We start from the raw sequence: 24,323 nt of genomic DNA on the forward strand, positions 1-24,323 counted from the left end.
AATTGCTTTTTTAATGGACCTATCCAATCATTTTGTAACTCTCTGTCATAAAGAGCCAAGGGGTGGAATGTAGTAATGATAGCATTTTACTTTTACTAACAAAGAGGAAGTCTCTCATTGATTTTATGTCTCTTTATGAACAGATTCTCAGTTTGTGCTATTTTTCTTATTTACTGATTTTCCTAAATCTTGTGCAGTGGATGATACCCTTGCAAACATAACTCAAACAATGGTTATTTACCAACTCAACATAATGTTGATTTTTAGACAGAGCTGTATGCATTTGTACATTGTGAAGTATATTTTGCCATGTTTGCTGTATAAGCAATATATGAATGTAACTGCACACTTAGCGGTTATACTTAGAATAATGTGATTATCAACTGCTCGTATTGCACCAGTAGTCACATTAATGTAAAAAAAAGGATTACATAAGTACAGCTTTGTTCAGATCTTCTTCAGACCCCACTGGTGAGTTATAAAGGCTGTGCCAGACCTACTCCATTAAAGTATTCCTTAAAGCATGATTGAACAGGGGGCTTCTCATTGAGTATGGGGTCTTCATGCACTGTCTGTTACTAGCTATTATAGGTTAGAAATGGGAAATGCACTTGAACAACCTTATGAAATGTTTAAACATATGTATGCTCCAGTTTTCAAACAATAAAAACTAATTTTAGAAAAGCTGGGTGTTATCTTGACTGTTATTTTGTTTCAAGAAAACAGATAATGAACAAATTGTAAATAATTTAAGATACAGCTTCTTCATGAGCACTATAGTTTTTTATTTACATTGGCTACAAGTAATAAATAAAAATAAACTTTGATATACTATATGACTGATAATTGTCAGGTCAATATAAATAGATACAAAATGAGAAGCACTGTTATTTTGTCCAGCTGACTTTAGGAATGTCGTAATGTTCTGTTAGTGTATCCAAATGTCGATTAAAATCCTGTAAGAAAAAGAAAATATTAATACACATTTAGAAGTTAGTTCATTAAAATGAACAACTGTATGTGTTGGCAACTCTGGGTATCATCCAAAACAGAGGGTTCCGAGCACAGCACGCCTCTGGTTCTACTATTTGGAATGAACAGTATAAGATGGGAAAAATGCCTGAGTGGAATATACCAGAAATCACAATTTAAATATATTAACAATAGTTCCAAGTACATGACAGTCCATGAAAGAGTAAATAGAGCAGCAATGGAATTTCAGATTAACACTGAACAAATCATTTTACCTTAATGACTCATATCTTAAAATTAAAATTTTGGGATTTAGCAGTCCTTTAAAATAGAGCCAATATGAAATGAAGATACTATAGCCAGGCATGCTGAAATGTAACTACTGTAGTTGTAGACGAACTACCAGCTTACTTACCTCTACTCTTTGTTTGTGTGTTTTTGAAGCTTTCTTCAAGATTCTTTCTATTTGCTGCAAAATAAAAAAAATAAAAAAAGAATTAAGCACTGCAGCAAGCAGGGTAATCATTCTGAAGTATTTTAAACAGGTTAATTCCACTTTTTAACTTTTAACATGATATGAATCATGCAACATTGGCCACTTTCATAATTCAGCTTATAGGTAGTCGATAAATACCTATAATTACTTAAATGTTAATTCCACTAAAAAATGACCAGGTCAGCAGGAACAAGGAGAGCACGGCAAATATCACAGGACGCTCTTAGCTCATGTCCAAGTCATTTTTCCAGACCGGCAGTGTGTTACCCACCAATACTACCTCCAGTGGTAGTGAGAAAAGCAGAAACAGCTACAAAACAAAGGGAGGGGGGGGGGGGGGGGAATTAGGTTACTATAGAACACCTTTTAATGAATTTTTCTATAGTAAGCTATTTTTATTTTTTTATTTTAATAGCACATTATTTTCAGCATGTTTGTTTTTTTCTGTATATTATTTACACATTAATTAGGGGCACAATGATTTTTTTTTTTACATTTAGTGATTTACAGCAATCTAAATTTATACAGTATATAAAGTAATAACTTTCTGTAAGTGTTTAATATACTTGATGTGTCACGCATTTATATATTTTTTTTTAAAGTCACTGAAAAACTAACCGTGCACTTTCAATATATAGGTTATCAATTTAGAAGTGGCAGCATGGGAAATACAATTGAATGATTGGGGTACATCTATCCACTGAAGCTTTAGGTCATTTAAAAGTTTCAAATTAATTTTAGCCCTAATTGTAGAATTTTTTTTAATACTATTTAGTAAAACTACAGAGTATGACAAATACACATATATACATGTACATGCATATATACATATTTCTTGGGGGGGTTAAGGAAAACAATGCTTAAACAGTGTGGCACTATAAAGGGGGAATGCAGCTTTTATTGGTCCTCCCACTCACACCCTCCTCTTACTGCAGACAGGCTGAAGTGGTAAACGTAGAATGATAGTGTTTACCACTTTAGATGGTAATGCAGCGTTAACCTGTAAATATTTTATTCCATCTCAGGGAAGCCCCTTGAAATTGTGAAATTCATTAAGTCTAATGCACCCCTGGTTCACTTCTAAACAAATGTTTTTCTATGATTATATGATTGACTATTGGCTACATGTTATTTTTATTGAAGTATGTGTACAACATATTATTACATTAAATTAACAACATGTTTTCTCAAAGCAATCTTCCTGTAGTCAATGAGTATCTGTGCGTAGACATCCATGTCCTATACCGGTGTACATATAGTAATCTACAGACATTAAGGGCCTAATTTAAAGTTAGGAGCAAAGCAAAGAAAAAAAAAAGTGCAAATTTGCCCCTGGACAAATGATGTTGCAATGCAATGGCTGCAAATGCATTTATTTATTTTGCATTCATTTATGGCACATTTTCCCTGCAGGTATACTTGTGAAGACATCTAACTTGGATAGTTTTCCTAAAATATACTGATAAAGAACTTGTCTTTTTCAAATAAAACATTAAATAGAGACCTTACAAAATAATAGTATATACACATTACTTAATAAGTTTAAAAGAATGTGCAAACAAAAAAAAAACAAAAAAACTTTACTTACTCTTTTCTCTTGCATTTTTTCAAAAGCAAGTTGAGCTGGTGTTCTCTTATCTAAAGCCGGCTTCTTCTTTTCCTCCTCATTCTTGTTGGTCAAAATTAGTTGCATCATCTTATTTTTATCTTTAGCTTTCTTTTTTCTGGAAAGTAAAATAGTATTATATGCAAAGATAGGATATAGGTTCATGTAAGAAATATCACCCACGTTAAATGACTGTTAAACCTAAAATACAAGTTGCCTCCTATAAAAAAAGTATGAATACTACTTTTAAATATACACATAAATAGAAGTCTCCATACTTTGACAGAGCTTGAAGTGTTTCACATAATATTTGTATTAGCTTGATCTGTTATTTTACTGCAAACTATGATCAGTAACTTTCTGCAAAAGGTGGCTAAAAGTGAGTAACGCACTGTTCTTCAACAAAATTACTAATGACAGGAAGTTTGTTGCATTAAGGAAAAAAACTCTCCCGTTAAAGTAACTTTAGCTCACATTTGTAAATCTTAATAGCATCTCTTTAAAATAAGTCAACTTGTATCTTAGATATAATGGTTTTAGAGTATGGAAAGAAGCCTGGATATGGGAACCTTCAAAATATAATACAGGGTGATTCAAAAGTCGTAGTACACCCTTTTATTTCAAAAACTCTACAGGAAATTGGGAAACCTGAATACTCCAGTAAGGTATGGGTGACGTGGTCTATCTTTTACGGTATGTACCAAACATGGGCGCCATCTTGAAATCGGCCCAATTCCTGTAGAGTTTGAAATAAAAGGGTGTACTGCGACTTTTGAATCACCCTGTATTACAGTCTAATAGTAATACTAATAAAAGCAAAATAGCATTTGCGAGGGTGAGGAGTTTAAATTTAATTCTGTTGTCCACAAGGAGCCAATGTAGCTACTGACAGATAAACCGGCGGGAGAAAAATATAAGGCGGCCAGCAACATTGAAGATAAACTTGAGAGGCAAGGTGGGAGTCAGGTAGGCAAGAGAGAAGATTGTTAAAGAAATCAAGACGAGAGATTAAATGTGAGTGAAAAAGAGGTTTCGTTGCTTCTATGGTGAGAAAGAGCCGAATTTTGGATATACTCTGGAGGTGGAAGTAACAGGATTTTGAGAGGGACAGAATGTGAGGTTTGAAGGAGAGGGAAGAGTTCAAGATGATCCACAGGCATCAGACTTGAGGGACAGAAAGAATGGGTCATATTATTAATAGAAAGAGTGGGGGCAGGGGGTATTTGAGATGATTAACTCAGTCTTGGAAATATTGAGTTTAAGAAAGCGCTTGGACATCCAAGATGAGATGGGAGAGAGACAGTAGGAGACACACTTGATGAATGATAGATTTGGGTATAATCAGCATAGAGGTGGTACCGGAAGCCAAAGTGAGGTCACCAATGGAGGAGGTGTAGAGGGAGAAGAGAAGGGGGCCAAAAGTGGAACTCCAACAGCTAAGGGACGAGGAGGTGGGGGATGTAGAGTCAAGTGTTGAGACTGAAGAGAAGAGGTTGGTTAGATAAGAGGAAAACAAGGCGAGGATAGTGTTAGAGGCCTATAGATTTGATTTGCAAAAGGAGGCAGTAGTCAAAGGTATCGAAGGCAGCAAAGAGGTCGAGAATGATAAGGGAGAAATGCCCTTAAGATTTAGCGAGGAGACGGACAATAGTGACCTTAGTGAGGGCAGTTTCAGTAAAGTGAGGGAACAAAAGCCCGACTGGAGTGGGTCAAGGAGTGAGTGAAAAGAGATAAAGGAGGCGAGACGCTGTAGATAACCCTTTTGAGAAGTTTGGAGGCAAAGGGACGTTGAAGGATATTGCGTTTAAAATAGAGGGAGGCAGGGTCAAGGAGGTGGGCAATGTGGGAGTAGGCCTCAAGAGAGAGGGGGCTGAGGAGGTGGGACGAGATGGGGTCAAGTGGGCAGGTACTGGGGGGTGAGAAGGAAAGCAGGGTGCAGAATTCATTTGCAGATGCCAGAGTGAAGGAAGTAGGTAGGCAAGGAAGTAGCAATAACACCACTTCTATGTCAATAGTGTCAATCATTTTTACAATACTAAGTCATGTTATTGTTTTTCTAATTATTTAGGGAAAACTACAAACATAAGTAAAGTTATATTTTAGAATACCAGAAATACCCATATAAAAAGCATTGTTAATTTCAAAAACAATTAACAGACTTCATTAATGAATTTAATCATTAATCAATTTCCATTTTCCCTTTCTATAGTATATATGGCAGAGACATCAGTCTACTATGGAAATCAATACCTATGTAAATAACAGGAAGAATTGTTTTGCTAGTTACTATTAGATCCTATTTGCATTGGATTTATTAGTGCTGTAGACCTAATGGCGCCTCACATGGAAAAGTTAAAAAAAAAATGTAAAAAAAAAAGACATATGGAAAGGATGCAAAAAGTCATACAAATTAAGCGTTTATGTATCTCAAATCTTGAGAATTGTGTATAAATGTGCCATTCACTCTGCCGGGAGATAACATTTTGGGGTACCTGTTTGGAGTTGAGCTATTTGCGTACATTTAACTATGAGCAGAAATCAGATGCAGTGTATCTTTTGTGATTCTCCCTATTTTCCAACATTTACTGCTCAGAACTTAAATCTACATGTTACCAGCTGAAATGTCGTGATAATATGTGAGGGGGAAAAGACACATTATTCGCTCAAGAATAACTAGAGCTCTCCGGTCAAACTACTTACTTCTTTCCCATACTGATATCGCCGATTCCTTTCAATTTTAAACGTCCTCTCTGAGCGCTCTCGTAGTCCGCCATCTCACTCTCCAATTCCCAGGTAAAAATGTCGCCGTAGCTTGAGCACGTTCCACAAATGTACATTCTTTCTCACTGTGACATCACAAGGTCATGTGATGCAGTCACATGATACATAGTGCAGGAAGCTGCTGGTGCAGTTTCCTGTTCCTATGTACGTGGAAGACATTGGTGGAGAAAAAAGTAAACAGAAGGGGTAACGTGATGGGGAGGATATGTGTGTGTAAAGCAGCTTCTCAGCATGTGGGCTAAGGGTGTACGTAAAGCTGCTTCGCAGGGAGGCATGTGGGCAGATGGGACATATATGAATAAAACTCATAGTTGCCTACTCTCAAATTTCTGGGAGTCCTCCCGAGAGAGCAAACTAAGCTCCCGGTTTCTAACCACTCAAGCAGTATGGTGCAGGGGGCCGGCCTTAGGATGCGAATAGTGCCCAATTGTTTCCCCGCCCCCTGCTCCAATTGGTCCAAAAAGGCGATTGATGTTTAGGGGGTGGGGCCAAATGTTGCAACACGCCGGAGCCTGCCCCAACAAAGCGGCTGGGCAGAGGGGACCAGTATGTGTGTGTAGAGCTGCTGGGCAGAGGGGACGTGTGTGTATAAAGGTGCTTGGCAGTGGGGATGTGTGTGTAAAGCTGCTGGGCAGGGGGAAGTGCATGTGTGTGTGTAATGCTGCTGGGTGTGAGGGAGAAACCAATACCCTGACACTCCAGCTTTTTTCTGACATTCCCTATGCAGAGTAGTCCAGTTATGACCATTGTTTCTCCTATTAGAACATGCATTATGTGAGCACTACAGCCAGCAGTGTGTGTTAGATCATTGACCACCAGTCCTTGCAGGTGTGGGCAATAACCTCCAAACTTTTTTAATATTATTGCAAAGCATTTCAACTGTCCTCACCTGGCTACTTCTTAGTGCCGGGTGGGGGCAGTTGGCAAAGTTTTCTGGGGCGAAAACTGCCTATGACACATTTTCACTATCTTTTCCCTCACAGACCCCCTCAGCCCACAGGCCTATGTATCACATGTCACCGCTTCATAACGGCTTTCCCTCACATACCCCCTGTGGCTGGGTCACGTATAAATGTATGTAATTGAAACAGCGCAGAGCGCTTATTTATATCATTGCAACTGTACTCATTTTATTATATCGTGTGGCACTTTGTATAGAAAATGCATTAATTTCTGAGGTATTGATTTCTAACTTCTGAGACAGGATGCCATGATTGCATTTGTATAACTTTTCTAAAGAAAGTCCCTCATGTTAATTAGACCTTTTTTGATCTCAGTGGCCAACACGTCTGTTTGACCTGTATACACAGCAGGGGAGGGGGAGGGGAGGGCGCTGCCTTTCTGTGTGGTTTGTATTCTGCATCTCAGATCCTGTCCAAATAATGCACACAGAAGCTAAATAAGAAACTGACAAATATTCGGACTTTGATGTTATTAAATCATACACTCAAAATATGGAACTTGAACCACACAGTTCCTGCAGTGAAAAACTGTACTTTACCGCTTGGACGACTCCTGGATCCACGGCTCTTAATTTCTAAGAGCAAACCTTCTCTTATAAGGGGCCTCACAATCTCCTTTATAGCCCGCTTTTCTTTGTGGAATAATCAAAGCTTAACTCACTTAGTTCAGCAATTAGTGGTGAGGTGAGTAATCCAAATTACTCACCTTTACCTACAAAGCACTCAACACTACCCCTGCATACATCTTAAATCTCATATCAAAGCACTCTCCCTTCCGCACTCTTAGATCTACGTCTGACCTTCACCTTGTCTTTTCTCTGGTAATCACCTCTCAATACTGCCTACAAAACTTCTCCTGTGCTGCTCCCCACTTCTGGAATTCCCTACCACGCTCAATCAGACTTACCCACAGTCTAATCTTTAGACGCTGTTTCAAAAACCATCTTTTTTAGAGGTGACCTTATCCCCGATAACACTTTTCACACTAATGCACTCTCACAACTGTCCCAATCTCCACTCTGCTCTCTTCCACTTAGAATGTAAGCAGGGTCCTTTATACACTTTGTTTTAATGTCTGCGTTTATTCTGTCTACCTTCTATGTCACTGTTTTATGTATGTCCTGTTTTCCCTACTGTACAGTGTTGCGGAGCACTGTGGTGCCTTAAAAATCTACAATGATAATAAATGAAATTTTTTAAACCTGAATGGTTTATAAAAAAATAAACCTATTTTATCTTTAAAACACTTACTGTAACATGGTGTTCATTTAAAATAAGAGAATTATAGCTCATTGTGGCCTCGTATTTATTGGAAAACACACTTCTCCCTCACCTAACAAATGTTTTTTACAAGAGTCATCTTATTTGAAATGATGTCCTACGAAACCTTTTCTCTCATTTATGTAAAAAGTCTAAAACACAAAATAGTTGTGTAGTCTATTAGCATACTGTACTTTGCAGCTTTGCTGGAACATTATGATGCCAAAGACCTATACTTTACAAGAGAATTCTTTCTTTGGTCAATGTACACAAGAGCTCTGTGTTAAAGAATTCCCAATTGTAAAGCGCTACAGAATTTACTGGCGATATATAAATGTTGATGATAAGCCAATTGAAACAGTGTGATATACAAATATACAAGTATAGTACATGTATACCTCTATGGAATTAAGATGTACCAGCTGGGTCCTTCTAACATTGTGTAGCATTTTACAGAGCTAGAATATACAAAAACTCAAATGGCGCGACTTTAAGAAAAGGTCTACAATGCTGCACAGAGTAACAGGGGATGTCCCACCCCTACGTACAATAATATAAACAAGACACTGGCGCAAAGTATGACCTAAATAATAAAAATAGTACTAGAGGTGGAAAAAAATAGAAATTTATACAGCAGATAAAAAGCAGTAACCAGTGCACTGGTATAATATAGTTTGACAAAATGACTAAACATGAGTCATAACATGATCATATAGGTTGACTAGCTAAACAGCTGCAACCGTATTGTGACATGCAGTCCCGTGTAATCGGAGTGCATGCAAATATAAAACAATGTCTCAATATAAATGTGAATCATGTAGATAGTAGATTAGAGGACAAAACCTCTATTTCCTTATTAAATTTGACTGCAACCTGGAGAATGTAGAAATTTCTATTTTTTCCACCTCGTACTATTTTTATTATTTAGGTCATACTTTGCGCCAGTGTCTTGTTTATATTATTTTACAGAGCTAGTTTGAATATTAGTAATACTAACATCTTGGCCTGTCTTTGAAGTGGGAGAGCGGATTGTGTGTCTATGGCTATGTTAATAATAGTTAACTGCTGGATCTACCCAACATTGTGTAATGCATCACACAACTAATTTGAAACATAGAAAAACTACCAGCTTAAGCTGCCATTGAAGTGAGTGAGCAGACTATGTGTATGTCTGTCTATGGTAATACGCGATACCTGAAGTGGTTTGTGTGCTCATATTACCCAAGAACTATAAAAAAAAAAAAAAAATGATGCCTTATTGTGGCCTCTATTTTCAGCAGAAATCCATCTACTCTGTAATTGCCTCATCCTAGCGTACACCATTGGTCTTATAAAAAAAAAAAAAAAAAGGATATTTAAAATAGAAAATAACTATTTTATGGAATGTAAAATAGCATTTGACCAAGGTCTCCCTTAGAAAAATAAAAATGTTACTGCACAAATTAGGATAATCTCAAATTTGCTTTTGTGAATTTACATTTTTTTACATTTCCCATTCAAATGTTCATTATCTCGTGAAGCTTAGATTTATATGAGATCATTTTTTGTTTATAAATAACTGAAAAATAATAATTTATTGTGAATATTTGTTATAGATTTTGTAAACTCAATTTCTTTTGTTAAATCAATGTCATGTGAGGACTCATAAAAATACATTTTTTACCTGAAAAACTTTCTAATCTAACTGTAACGTGGCATCCATTTAAACAGAGAATAATAGCCCATTTTGGCCTGTTATTGATACATTTCTCACTCACCCAACATAGGTGTTTTTGACAAATCTCTGTTTAAGGTTAAGTCCTGGGAAAAATAAAATAGAAAATTGTTGTGTCTATAAGCATATTGTACTTAGCAGCTTTACTTGATACATGTGATCTCATAAACAGAATAATTTGGTCCCATTTGTCCACCTGACATTCTCCCAGAAGAAATGTGTTTTTTTCAAGTTTTTTGGCAAACTCCAGTCAGCTTTCTTATATATTCTCTCAGCAAGATCCTCCTACCATATAACTATCCAGAACCATGAGGATAGAGATCCTGAACCAGGTCAAGTTTGCACTACAAACACCCAGGACGTGGATTTTAAAGGGGGCTAGTGATACCAACACCAGTATCTGAGACTCACTTTGGAAGGATTGTTTTCAGATTCAAGTACAATAATTTTCTTTTTTTGCATTCAATATGGTGTCACAGATGAGTAGTATGTCAACCCATTAGTTATGGCTGCCAGGAAGTCCAAAAAGGAAACATGGAATTCCAAGGGACTATCGCCAGGGGTCAAGAGTACATATCAAACAACTAAATAAAGTATAGCACTGTGTAAGAAATCAATAGAATGTGGTGAATGGCACTGTGCCGTTGCCAAATTATATTGTGTTCATGTAACTAATCAAAGTTTTCCCAATGCAGATTCATTGGTTCTCCAATGAATGTTTTAGGTGTGTGGTAATATAACCTATTCTTATTTTCTAAACAATTACCCAAGATAATGATTCGTCATGGTTTAATTGGTTAGGAACAACAAATAGCTATGTATGTGCTTACTGTATTAATCATATTAGTAATTATGTATTTGCTGAGACTGTTTTATGTATATATTAATAAATATATGGCACACACATTAATAATGCTCAAATTGCTTTTTTAATGGACCTATCAAATCATTTTGTAACTCTCTGTCATAAAGAGCCAAGGGGTGGAATGTAGTAATGATAGCATTTTACTTTTACTAACAAAGAGGAAGTCTCTCATTGATTTTATGTCTCTTTATGAACAGATTCTCAGTTTGTGCTATTTTTCAAATTATTTACTGATTTTCCTAAATCTTGTGCAGTGGATGATACCCTTGCAAACATAACTCAAACAATGGTTATTTACCAACTCAACATAATGTTGATTTTTAGATAGAGCTGTATGCATTTGTACATTGTGAAGTATATTTTGCCATGTTTGCTGTATAAGCAATATATGAATGTAACGGCACACTTAGGGGTTATACTTAGAATAATGTGGTTATCAACTGTTTGTATTGCACCAGTAGTCACATTAATGTAAAAAAAAGGATTACATAAGTACAGCTTTGTTCAGATCTTCTTCAGACCCCACTGGTGAGTTATAAAGGCTGTGCCAGACCTACTCCATTAAAGTATTCCTTAAAGCATGATTCAACAGGGGGCTTCTCATTGAATATGGGGTCTTCATGCACTGTCTGTTACTAGCTATTATAGGTTAGAAATGGCAAATGCACTTGAACAACCTTATGAAATGTTTAAACATATGTATGCTCCAGTTTTCAAACAATAAAAACTAATTTTAGAAAAGCTGGGTGTTATCTTGACTGTTATTTTGTTTCAAGAAAACAGATAATGAACAAATTGTAAATAATTTAAGATACAGCTTCTTCATGAGCACTATAGTTTTTTATTTACATTGGCTACAAGTAATAAATAAAAATAAACTTTGATATACTATATGACTGATAATTGTCAGGTCAATATAAATAGATATAAAATGAGAAGCACTGTTATTTTGTCCAGCTGACTTTAGGAATGTCGTAATGTTCTGTTAGTGTATCCAAATGGCGATTAAAATCCTGTAAGAAAAAGAAAAAATTAATACACATTTAGAAGTTAGTTCATTAAAATGAACAACTGTATGAGTTGGCAACTCTGGGTGTCATCCAAAACAGAGGGTTCCGAGCACAGCACGCCTCTGGTTCTACTATTTGGAATGAACAGTATAAGATGGGAAAAATGCCTGAGTGGAATATACCAGAAATCACAATTTAAATATATTAACAATAGTTTCAAGTACATGACAGTCCATGAAAGAGGAAATAGAGCAGCAATGGAATTTCAGATTAACACTGAACAAATCATTTTACCTTAATGACTCATATCTTGAAATTTAAATTTTGGGATTTAGCAGTCCTTTAAAATAGAGCCAATATGAAATGAAGATACTATAGCCAGGCATGCTGAAATGTAACTACTGTAATTGTAGATGAACTACCAGCTTACTTACCTCTACTCTTTGTTTGTGTGTTTTTGAAGCTTTCTTCAAGATTCTTTCTATTTGCTGCAAAAGAAAAAAAAAGAATTAAGCACTGCAGCAAGCAGGGTAATCATTCTGAAGTATTTTAAACAGGTTAATTCCACTTTTTAACATGATATGGACCCTAAGAGTAGACTTAACAGAATCATGCAACATTGGCCTCTTTCATAACCAAGCTTATAGGTAGTCGATTAATACCTATAACTATTTAAATGTTAATTCCACTAAAAATGACCAGGTCAGCAGGAACAAGGAGACCGCAGCAAATATCACAGGACGCTCTTAGCTCATGTCCAAGTCATTTTTCCAGACCAGCAGTGTGTTACCCACCAATACTACCTCCAGTGGTAGTGAGAAAAGCAGAAACAGCTACAAAACAAAGGGAGGGGGGAGGGGGAATTAGGTTACTAAAGAACACCTTTTAATGTATTTTTCTATAGTAACCTATTTTTATTTTAATAGCACATTTTCAGCATTTTTGTTTTTTTTCTGTATATTAGTTACACATAAATTAGGAGCACAATGGTTTTTTTCTTTTTTTAAATTTAGTGATTTACAGAAACCTGATCAGGTCGTTACTATGTATGTATTTTAGTCATATAATTATATATAAAATATTACCATTTATACAATATAGAAAGTAATAACTTACTGTAAGTGTTTAATATACTTGATGTTTCACGCATTTATATATATTTTTTTTAAAGTTACTGAAAAACTAACCGTGCACTTTCAATATATAGGTTATCAATTTAGAAGCTTTAGGTAATTATGCAGTTTCAAATTAATTTTAGTCCTAATTGTAGATGTTTTTTTATACTATTTAGTAAAACTACAAAGAGTCTATGACAAATACACATAAATACACGTACATACATATATACATATTTTTTATTTGGGTTATGGAAAACAATGCTTAAAGCTCCCTCCCTTACCATCTGAATCTAATAAACTCCTCCTGTTATTCGTCTAACAGTGTGGCGCGACAAAGAGAGAATGCAGCTTTTATTGGTCCTCCTGCTCACACCCCTCCCCCTTACTGAAGACAGCCTGAATTGGTAAACGTAGAATGATAGTGTGCACCACTTTAGACGGTAATGCAGCTTTAACCTGTAAAAATTTTATTCCATCTCAGAGAAGCACCTTGAAATTGTTAAATTCATTAAGTCTAATGCACCCGTGGTTCACTTCTAAACAAATGTTTTTCTACGATTATATGATTGACTATTGGCTACATGTTATTTTTATTGAAGTATGTGTACAACATAATATTACATTAAATGAACATATTTTCTTAAAGCAATCTTCCTGAAGTCAATGAATATCTGTGCGTAGACATACATGTCGTATACCGGTGTACATATAGTAATCTACAGACATTAAGGGCCTAATTTAGTTAGGAGCAAAGCAAAGAGAAAAAAAGTTAAAGTTTGCCCCTGGACAAATTATGCTGCAATGCAATGGCTGCAGATGCATTTATTTAGTTTTCATTCATTTATGGCACTTTTTCCCTGCATGTATCCTTCATTCTGCATGGAAAAACATTTATTCATATACAAACTTGAGTATAGTTGTCCAAAATTAATTGATAAAGAATTTGTCTTTGTCAAATCTAAATTGAAATAGAGAGCTTACAAAATAAGAATATATCCATTACTTAATAAGATTGAAAGAATGTGCAAAAAAATAACTCTACTTACTCTTTTCTCTTGCATTTTTTCAAAAGCAAGTTGAGCTGGTGTTCTCTTATCTAAAGCCAGCTTCTTCTTTTCCTCTTCATTTTTCTTGTTGGTCAAAATTTGTTGCATCATCTTATTTTTTTCTTTAGCTTTCTTTTTTCTGGAAAGTAAAATAGCATTATATGCAAAGATAGGATATAGGTTCATGTAAGAAATATCCCCAATGTTTAATGACTGTTATACCTAAAATACAAGTTGCCTTCTATAGAAAAACTATGAATACTTAATATCATCTCTTTAAAATAAGTCAACTTCTAAAAATAAGTACTACCGTTGGGGCAATAAAACTGGAAAACTTTTAGCTAATATGTCTAAAATGACCAAACGTAGAAACCATATAGTAGCTATACAAACATCTACTAATACCCCCTTACTACGAACATCTGCTGAAATTGCAGAAGCTTTTGTTGATTACTACAGAGATCTTTACTCTGACATTCCACCAGATAACAACCTGATAGACAGACTACTAGACGAGGCAAACTTACCTGTTCTATCTGACTCTCAGAGGGAACTCTTGGATGCGGATATAAGCCCTCAAGAAGTGTTTGAGGTAATATCAAAGCTTAAACTTCACAAGGCTCCTGGGCCAGATGGATTTACAGGAGAATATTACAAATTATTAAAAATTGAAATCATGCCCATCCTCCTTGATTTATACAAAACGATTCATCGTTCACATCCCACCTATTCTACATTTAATAGGGCATTTACATCCCTCATTCCTAAGCCGGACACTGACCCCAAACTATTAGCCTCATATCGCCCCATCACATTGTTGAATTTAGATTTCAAAATTTTGTCAAAAATCATGGCAAACAGACTTCAAAGCATTATACCCTCGTTACTGACGGAACATCAATTAGGCTTTGTTCATGGCAGGCACTCGGTTAAGGGAATTCGCTCAGCTATTGCTTCCATAGCGGCTTCCAAAGGTATGAGTATTACCAATAATGTGCTGGTCAGCCTAGACGCCCATAAAGCCTTCGACACTGTATCTTGGCCCTTTATGTACACAATTTTGCAGAGGCGTGGGTTTGGAAGGGACTTTATTGATTTGATCAAATACTTCTATAATAAACCAATAACTTCCCTTCTAATTAACACACTTCAAGGGGCTCCCATAGAAATGCACAGAGGGACCAGACAGGGTTGCCCTTTATCCCCATTATTGTTTAATTTATCATTAGATCCAATGTTAAGGGTTCTTCAAAATTGGCCAGTCATGCAAGGGATCCAAATTGGTGATGAGAGTATCCGTATTACGGCATTTGCAGATGATCTTTTATTATACGTGTCCAACCCTGAGGCCGCTCTGATTCCCCTGATGTCGAAGACTGAGGAGTTTGGATCTGTCTCTGGATTCAGGGTCAATTTCAATAAATCAACTGTTTTCTCTCTGGGCATGGATAGACATAAACCCAATTGGGCATCTAACACTCCCTTGAAGTGGGAGATGAATTATATATCCTACTTGGGGGTCTTCCTTCCTCGTAATCTAGCCACTCTTTATACACTCAACATAAGACGTATAATCGAATCTATAAAGATAGAGATAAAAGGGTGGGAGAATCTCAATGTTTCATATCTGGGTAGAGCGAATCTCTTGAAGATGGTGTCCTTCCCAAAATGCTATATCCTCTACAAACATTACCCTTACTTCTCACAAAATCAGATGAACATTTATTGAATTGCCTATTCCGCACGTTCATTTGGAGGAAAAAACGTCCCCGTATCCCGTTTATCAGACTACAACAGTCATCTTCCAATGGAGGCATCAACTTTCCCAATATAGTTCTGTATAGTTACGCTGCACATTTACGGTACTTGAGAGATTGGATATCACAAACTAGTATATATACCAATTTGGCATTGGAAAAACAATTTATACCTTCTATGCATATAAAGTCCTTTCTTCACATTCATGACCAGGAAATATCGATAGAATTATTAGATAACCCACTGGTGATGTCTGTGAGAAAGATTTGGCACATTCTTCGACATAAATTTCATTTAAATCCTTACAAATCTGTACACCTTCCTTTTGTTGGTAATCCTGATTTTCAGGATGGCATGGCGGCTCGTCCCTTTAAGACATGGGAACAACAGGGTCTATACTCTGCGGGTCAATTGATGAATAAATCAACCAAGAAACCATTGCGTTATTCCCAAGCTAGTGAAAAATTTCCATTTCTAGGCCCTTGCGGGATGACATTTCTCCAAGCCCAACATTATGTCAAGAGCCTAATTGTTTTTTTCTCAGACATAGATTGGGATAACCCATTAGACAATATACTACTCTCTAAATCCCCCAAACAAAAAGCTATTTCAATTCATTATAGACTCCTGAGAAACCACATAGACTATTCTACCATACGCTCGGGCCTTGCTCAATGGTTATTGACATTCCCGCACTTAACTAATGAAATTTTGCTTAAAAACTTAAACATCTCGATCAGATTACTCCCAGCCTCTACATATGTAGAAATGTTCCTCAACATATTTCACAGGGGATATATATCTCCACATCGCAGATTGGCTATGGGTCTGTCAGATAATGATAGGTGTCCTAAATGTGGGATGGGAGGGGCAGACTTGTTTCATTGTTTCTGGGGATGTCCGGTTATTAGAGGGTTCTGGATACGTGTGTGGAGGTTTGCTACTGCTGATCTTGTAAATTATCTCCCTTTCACACCAGACTGGGCTATATTGGGCATTCTCCCACCAAATGCCCGCACATCCAGAGGTGGCAGACGTCTGCTGCTGATTATTTCGGCAGTGGCAAGAAAAACCATCCTCCACATGTGGATCCAGAGCACATCCCCCACACTGGACCTCTTTAAAGAAAAAATGTTCTTTGCCATGAAAATGGACTGGTTGGAAGCCTCCCTCCAAAAAACAAAATACACAGGGAGATTTTTTGACACTTGGGAGAGCTTTGTTGGCACTTTGTCAGTCCCGATGAGAACAAATACAAAAATGTTTTCAACATACCCTTTGGTATGAAACTAGAATATTCATGCAAGACCCACCTATCTTTCTGGACTAGGAGAGTGCTTGTGTTGCCCCGGTCTCTCCAGGCTTTTGTACCTTATGTGTGATATCATATTTATAGTTCACTTCAGTGACTCACAGGTGACGTTTTTCCTCATACTATGTGTCATGGTTCATGATTATTAAGTATAAACATATCTTTGTTCTAATTTATTTACTGATGTGTACATGTTTGACATTCTTCAATAAAGAAATATAAAAAAAAAAAAAAATAAGTCAACTTGTATTTTAGATATAATGGTTTTATAGTATGGAAAGAAGCCTGGATATGGGAACCTTCAAAATATAATATTATAGTAATACTAATAAAAGCAAAATAGCATTTGCGAGGGTGAGGAGTTTAAATTTAATCCTGTTGTCCACAAGGAGTCAATGTAGCTACTGACAGAGATAAACCGGCGGGAGAAAAATATAAGGGGGGCAGCATCATTGAGGATAGACTAAAGAGAGGCAAGGTGGGAGTCAGGTAGGCCAGACTCCTACCTGAGAAGATGGTTACAGAAATCAAGGCGCGAGATTACAAGTGAGTGAATAGGAGTTTTGGTGGCTTCCATGGTGAGAAAGGGCCGTATTGGAGTGGGTCAAGGAGTGAGTGAGAAGAGATAAAGGAGGCAAGACGTTGTAGACAACCCGTTTGAGAAGTTTGGAGGCAAAGGGATTGAGAGGGATACTGTGTTAATTATAGACGGAGGCAGGGTCAAGGCGTTTTATTTTTAGTATGGGGGTCTCGACAACATGTTTAAAGGAGAAAGGGAATATTCCAAAGGAGAGGGACAGATTGAGGAGGTGGGCAAGGTGGGAGCAGGCCTCAAGAGAGAGAGAGCTGAGGAGGTGGGAGGGGGTGAAGTGGGCAGGTAGATGGGGGTGAGAAAGAAAGCAGGGTGCAGACTTCATCCTCAGATGCTGGAGTGAAGCAAGAGGTGGGTAGTCAAGGAAGTAGCGGTAACAGTGAGATGCAGAGGATGGAGATGGTCCACAGAGTAGAGTGGGAGTGGGTTATGTAAAAAGGGGCCGATGGGAGGAGATGTCATGACATATCATGTATTGATTCAATTTTGGAGGTAAAATAGGTAGCAGACTCAACAGCAGAAAGCGATTAGGGCAGTGGAGGGAGTTGAAGGTGACAAAGACAAAAGTAGTTGAGGCTGAAAACCGACGAATATGATGGTGGCAGCCAGGGTGACAGAGTCAAGTGCAGTGGTAAGGGCGAGATAATAGAAGGAAACAGCCTCATTGGGGCAAGAAAGAGTGGTGATGGGGAAGAGGAGCGAGACCAGGGATGAATAGTATATATGCCTGGTAAGAGTAACTTGGTGGTCAGAGAAAGGGAAATTTTTAAAGACGGAGACAGTACAGAGGTGGTAAGAGGCTAGAGCAATTGAGTGGCCACTACAGTGGGAGGGATAAGAGGTCCATTTTGAGAGACCAATGGAGGAGGAAAAGGAGAGGGAAAGAAGCTTAGAAGCAGCAGGGTCTGAAGGCTATTAAAGTCCTCCAAGATGAGGGAGGGAAGATCAGAGGAGAAAGTGAGCGAGCCAGGTGGCAAAGTGAGAGACAGGACTAGGAGGACGGTAGATAACAGCAACACAAAGATTGGCTGGGTTGAAGAGGCGGGTGGAATGTACCTCAAAGGAGGAGAAAGAGAGGGAGGGGTCAGGAGGAAGAACCCAATAAAAGCTGCAGGGGGAAAGAAGTATACCAATGCCACCACCTTGCCAGCCCCCAGGTAAGGGTGTATGGGAGAAGGACAAGCTCCCGAAAAAGAGAACAGCAGGTGGTGTCCTCAGGGGATAGCCAGGTTTAAGTGATGGCAAGCTAGTCGAAGGATCTAGATAAAGAGCTCATGGAAAGAGGCCAATTGATTACAGACTGACCTGGCATACCAGAGTCTACAGGTAAGAGACAAAAAAGAAAGAGGAGAGATGTGGATGAGGTTGTGGGACTGCAAGGGTGGGTACGATTTTGAGAGAGGGGCACGACGGGGAGAGTGTTGGAATTGAATGAAAAACAGAACTGGGAGGGGACCAATTGGTGGGAGAGGAGTGGAGATGGGACTGATTATTTTTTTTTTTGGGGGGGGGGGGGGGGGGGGTAGATAGGAGCAGGAGAAGGAAATTGTGATGTATGGGAATAGATTGCAGGGTGAGAGAGTGGGAGGGCGTAGATAGAAACAGAAGTAGGCAGAGAGAAGAGAAGCAAAGAGGCCTAAAGGAAGAGAGGGATAGGAGGAGACAAGGAAATATGAGGGAGGGAGCAGTCGTTCAGATCAGGGACATAGGAAAGAAGAGAGGCGAGGGATTGGGAGGAGAAAGGGAAGGGAGGATAACACAGGAAGATTGGACAAGGGAAACAGAGGGATAGAGGGAGAGGACTGAAGAGAGAGTAGCAAATCTTGGTAATGCTAGAGAGGAGCATGAAATAGAAAATTTAGTATAACAGAAAGAAAGAACAGTGCAAGGTTAGAAGTGACAACCTTATACCCACCAAAGGGTTAAGTCTGGTGCTCACAGGAAAGGAAAGTAAATATAAATCAAATGAAGCTATAGAGATCGATCCTTAAAATTAGCTAAATTCCCACTGCAGCTCATTTAGGACCTATTGGAAACCCTTAAAGATACAAGAAAACAACGAAAAAATGGCCCTGAGGGAAGTAGCTAAATATATACATATAAAGAAAAAGTAAAAGATTGGTTCAACAAAATCAAATTTAATACACAACACTGAAATATAAACACTTAAAAATATGTACTATAAAAACTGAAAGCATATGTCAAATGATGTGGCTGCTATGATGCTTACCACAGCAGCACAATATAAATCCACATTCTGGTCCCCGACAGGAAAAAAGGGAGTTTTCTTACCGGTAAATAACAGAAGCATAACCTCTGGAGGGAGTAGAAAAAAAATTCTGCTATATAACTATTCAGTTTCTCACTACATTCAACATGTGACTGTGCAGAGTGTTCCTTTCTAATCCTGCCTTTCGGGAACTCTGAGGAATAAATATTTAGTTCCTGCTGCAAAGGTTCCTGGCTTCACTGGGAGGTAAAAAACTCACTGCTCTTGGGAGACACAGCAACTGCTGATGCGTTTCGTCCTGTAGCGTCAGAACTTTTTCAAAATTCAGGGAGCTTTAAATAGCAGCAACATCATTTGACATATGCTTTCAGTTTTTATAGTACATATTTTAATTGTCTATTTTTTAAGTGTTGATTATTAAAGGTTAGAAGTGAGGTGATAAAGGAAAGAGCAAGTGAAGGGAGAGACTGCAGAGGTAGCAGATCAAAGTGAAAAAAAAAGAGAAAAGAGAAAAGGATCAGCAAGGTATTAGGAAGTAGGACAGTAGATGAGGGAGTAGTAAATATATCCCTGTGTTTTACTCAAACTGTGGGTTTGAAAAAGTGGAGATCTTGCCTATAGCAACCAGATTCTAGCTCATTTTGTAGAATGTACTAAATAATATCTAGAATCTGATTGGTTGCTATAGCCAAGATCTCCACTTTTTCAAACCCGCAGTTTAGTAAATAAACCCTTTAGATTTGACAGTGACATTTGGCAGGAGTGGAGAGGACCTATGTAACATTAGGCAAAATGGAAGGTGCAGTGAGGTGGCTGTCTACGCTAAAGGGAGCCAGTTAGATAGTGAGGGTAAGTGGAGCAATAAGTGTTGTTTAAAGGTGGGAATACAATAAACAGCAAAAATGAAACCAACAAGTCATAACAAACCTGCAGCTGTAAAAAACAAGGCTGAGAAACAGTTGAGCATGCAGTGTCCAGGCAATGCACAAGTCAGGTGCATGAGGTGGAGGATAACAGACCTCAGGTAGCTCTATTTCTAGGTAGAATGTTCCCCTCTTACTATATATCATCATTTCTTTATATAGCGCCAACAAATTCTGTAGCGCTTTACAATTGGGGACAAACATAGTCAACTAAAAAACAGACTGGGTAAAACAGACAAAGAGGTGAGAAGGCCCTGCTCGCAAGCTTACAATGTATGGAACAATTGGAGTTTGACACATGAGGTAAAATCTACATTTTGCATTTCGCGCCCAGCCAGACTGCAAAGGTAAAAGTGACTCATAAGCTAAATGATCCTGTCACACAACAATGTTGGTCAAGGGGTAGTTGTCTTGTGTGAAATTCTGTAACGGGTGATAATAGGGTAATGTAGTGAGGTTAAGGAATATTATAAGCTTGTCTGAAGAGGTGGGGTTTTAAGAGAACGCTTGAAAGTTTGTAGACCAGAGGAGAGTATTATTGTGCGAGGGAGAGAATTTCATAGAGTGGGTGCAGCCCAAAAAAAGTCCTGTAACCGGGAATGAGAGGATGTAATGAGTGTGGGTGAGAGACGCATATCTTGTGCAGAACGGAGTTGCCAAGTTGGGAGATATTTTGAGACAAGAGGAGATTTATGTTGGTGCAGCTTTGTTGATGGCCTTGTAGGTTAGTAAAAGTATTTTATATTGGATTCGGTAGAAAACAGGCAACCAGTGTAGAGACATACAGAGTGATTCAATAGAGGAATAAGGATTTACAAGGAAAATCAACCTTGCTGCAGTGTGCAAAATAGATTGTAGGGGTTTGAGTCTGTTTGGGGAAGACCAGTAAGGAGGGAATTGCAATAGTCAATAGGGAGATTGTAAGTGCATGAACTAAGGTTTTTGCAGTGTCTTGCATGAGATATGTGCGAATATATATGGCTTTCCACTATGCTGGTCCAGACAAATATGGACCTCCATACTGGACAGCACAGTGGTAAAGACTATAGAGTTCCCAGGCATTTAAGGTTAAAGGAAAGCAACATGACACACATGACATCTGTTCAACAAACCTGCTAGTAAAGATAGACAATTTTCAATAAGTTATACAGCCATTTAAAAATACTAATTTGGGCCCATTGGGAACAGAAAAACAATAAACCTATAACTATATCTATAACTAGTGTTTAAAACAAAACATTAAACTTATATGTACAAAATATATGCACTTGTTTATTTTGTCATTTTGCCTCTGCCCCTGCAGTATTTCTATCAGAAATAATTTTGATGATGACAATACAGAGCAAGTAGGGTTTCAAAAATATGTATTCTTTCATTTTTTTATATATTTTGGAAGTTAATTATGAGTCATCATTCCCACAAAAAAATGGCTACTACTCAAATAGAATGAATAATGTGTGTATGACAGTGCTCACAGTATACAATGAATAGAAAATTTGGGGAAAACTACCTCCATAATTAAAGTTATATTTTAAAATACCAGAAATACCCATATAAAAAGCATTGTTAATTTCAAAAACAATTAACAGACTTCATTAATGAATTTAATCATTAATCAATTTCCATTTTCCCTTTCTATAGTATATATGGCAGAGACATCAGTCTACTATGGAAATCAATACCTATGTAAATAACAGGAAGAATTGTTTTGCTAGTTACTATTAGATCCTATTTGCATTGAATTTATTAGTGCTGGAGACCTACTGGCGCCTCACATGGAAAAGTTAAAAAAAAAATGTAAAAAAAAACCCAAAAAGACATATGGAAAGGATGCAAAAAGTCATACAAATTTAGCGTTTATGTATCTCAAATCGAGAATTGTGTATAAATGTGCCATTCACTCTGCCGGGAGATAACATTTTGGGGTACCTGTTTGGAGTTGAGCTATTTGCGTACATTTAACTATGAGCAGAAATCAGATGCAGTGTATCTTTTGTGATTCTCCCTATTTTCCAACATTTACTGCTCAGAACTTAAATCTACATGTTACCAGCTGAAATGTCGTGATAATATGTGAGGGGGAAAAGACACATTATTCGCTCAAGAATAACTAGAGCTCTCCGGTCAAACTACTTACTTCTTTCCCATACTGATATCGCCGATTCCTTTCAATTTTAAACGTCCTCTCTGAGCGCTCTCGTAGTCCGCCATCTCACTCTCCAATTCCCAGGTAAAAATGTCGCCGTAGCTTGAGCACGTTCCACAAATGTACATTCTTTCTCACTGTGACATCACAAGGTCATGTGATGCAGTCACATGATACATAGTGCAGGAAGCTGCTGGTGCACAGTTTCCTGTTCCTATGTACGTGGAAGACATTGGTGGAGAAAAAAGTAAACAGAAGGGGTAATGTGATGGGGAGGATATGTGTGTGTAAAGCAGCTTCTCAGCATGTGGGCTGAGGGTGTATGTAAAGCTGCTTCGCAGGGAGGCATGTGGGCAGATGGGACATATATGAATAAAACTCATAGTTGCCTGCTCTCAAATTTCTGGGAGTCCTCCCGAGAGAGTTTCTAACCACTCAAGCAGTATGGTGCAGGGGGCCGGCCTTAGGATGCGAATAGTGCCCAATTGTTTCCCCGCCCCCTGCTCCAATTGGTCCAAAAAGGCGATTGATGTTTAGGGGGTGGGGCCAAATGTTGCAACACGCCGGAGCCTGCCCCAACAAAGCTGCTGGGCAGAGGGGACGTGTATGTGTGTGTGTGTGTGTGTGTATAGAGCTGCTGGGCAGAGGTGACGTGTGTGTATAAAGGTGCTTGGCAGTGGGGATGTGTGTGTAAAGCTGCTGGGTAGAGGGGTCGTGTGTGTCTGTCTGTATGTGGAAAGCTGCTGGGCAGGGGGAAGTGCATGTGTGTGTAATGCTGCTGGGCAGACGGTGGAAGTGCACACGTGTGTATGTAAAGCTGCTGGGCAGACGGGGTGTGTGAGGGAGAAACCAATACCCTGACACTCCAGCTTTTTTCTGACATTCCCTATGCAGAGTTTTCCCCAGCACCTATTATCTGGGTGCTGTTTTTACTTGCCACCCGGCTCTTGGAGCCTTACAGTCCAGTTATGACCATTGTTTCTCCTATTAGAACAGGCATTATGTGAGCACTACAGCCAGCAGTGTGTGTTAGATCATTGACCACCAGTTCGACCAGTCCTTGCAGGTGTGGGCAATAACCTCCAAACTTTTTCAATATTATTGCAAAGCATTTCAACTGCCCTCACCTGGCTACTTCTTAGTGCCGGGTGGGGGCAGTTGGCAAAGTTTTCTGGGGAGAAAACTGCCTATGACACATTTTCACTATCTTTTCCCTCACAGACCCCCTCAGCCCACAGTCCTATGTATCACATGTCACCGCTTCATAACGGCTTTCCCTCACATACCCCCTGTGGCTGGGTCACGTATAAATGTATGTAATTGAAACAGCGCAGGGCGCTTATTTATATCATTGCAACTGTACTCATTTTATTATATCGTGTGGCACTTTGTATAGAAAATGCATTAATTTCTGAGGTATTGATTTCTAACTTCTGAGACAGGATGCCATGATTGCATTTGTATAACTTTTCTAAAGAAAGTCCCTCATGTTAATTAGACCTTTTTTGATCTCAGTGGCCAACACGTCTGTT

At 38.1% G+C, this 24,323-nt stretch overlaps 2 protein-coding genes across 2 annotated transcripts; both read right to left on the reverse strand.

Moving 5' to 3' along the window:
* Nucleotides 1–761: 761 nt before the first annotated feature.
* LOC142149731 (protein FAM32A-like) lies at nucleotides 762–5,962 on the reverse strand. The gene is made up of 4 exons (XM_075205039.1): nucleotides 5,775–5,962; nucleotides 3,057–3,192; nucleotides 1,388–1,441; nucleotides 762–956 (listed from the first exon to the last, which is right to left on the reverse strand). The coding sequence occupies exons 1-4, from the start codon at nucleotides 5,909–5,911 to the stop codon at nucleotides 888–890; spliced, it is 396 nt and encodes a 131-aa protein (XP_075061140.1). The 5' UTR covers nucleotides 5,912–5,962; the 3' UTR covers nucleotides 762–887.
* A 5,512-nt stretch (nucleotides 5,963–11,474) lies between these two features.
* LOC142149743 (protein FAM32A-like) lies at nucleotides 11,475–23,224 on the reverse strand. The gene is made up of 4 exons (XM_075205047.1): nucleotides 22,783–23,224; nucleotides 13,831–13,969; nucleotides 12,101–12,154; nucleotides 11,475–11,669 (listed from the first exon to the last, which is right to left on the reverse strand). The coding sequence occupies exons 1-4, from the start codon at nucleotides 22,917–22,919 to the stop codon at nucleotides 11,601–11,603; spliced, it is 399 nt and encodes a 132-aa protein (XP_075061148.1). The 5' UTR covers nucleotides 22,920–23,224; the 3' UTR covers nucleotides 11,475–11,600.
* Nucleotides 23,225–24,323: the final 1,099 nt, after the last annotated feature.

Source organism: Mixophyes fleayi, chromosome 1 (assembly GCF_038048845.1).
Source record: "Mixophyes fleayi isolate aMixFle1 chromosome 1, aMixFle1.hap1, whole genome shotgun sequence".
In the NCBI taxonomy this organism is placed as follows: Eukaryota; Metazoa; Chordata; class Amphibia; order Anura; family Limnodynastidae; genus Mixophyes; species Mixophyes fleayi.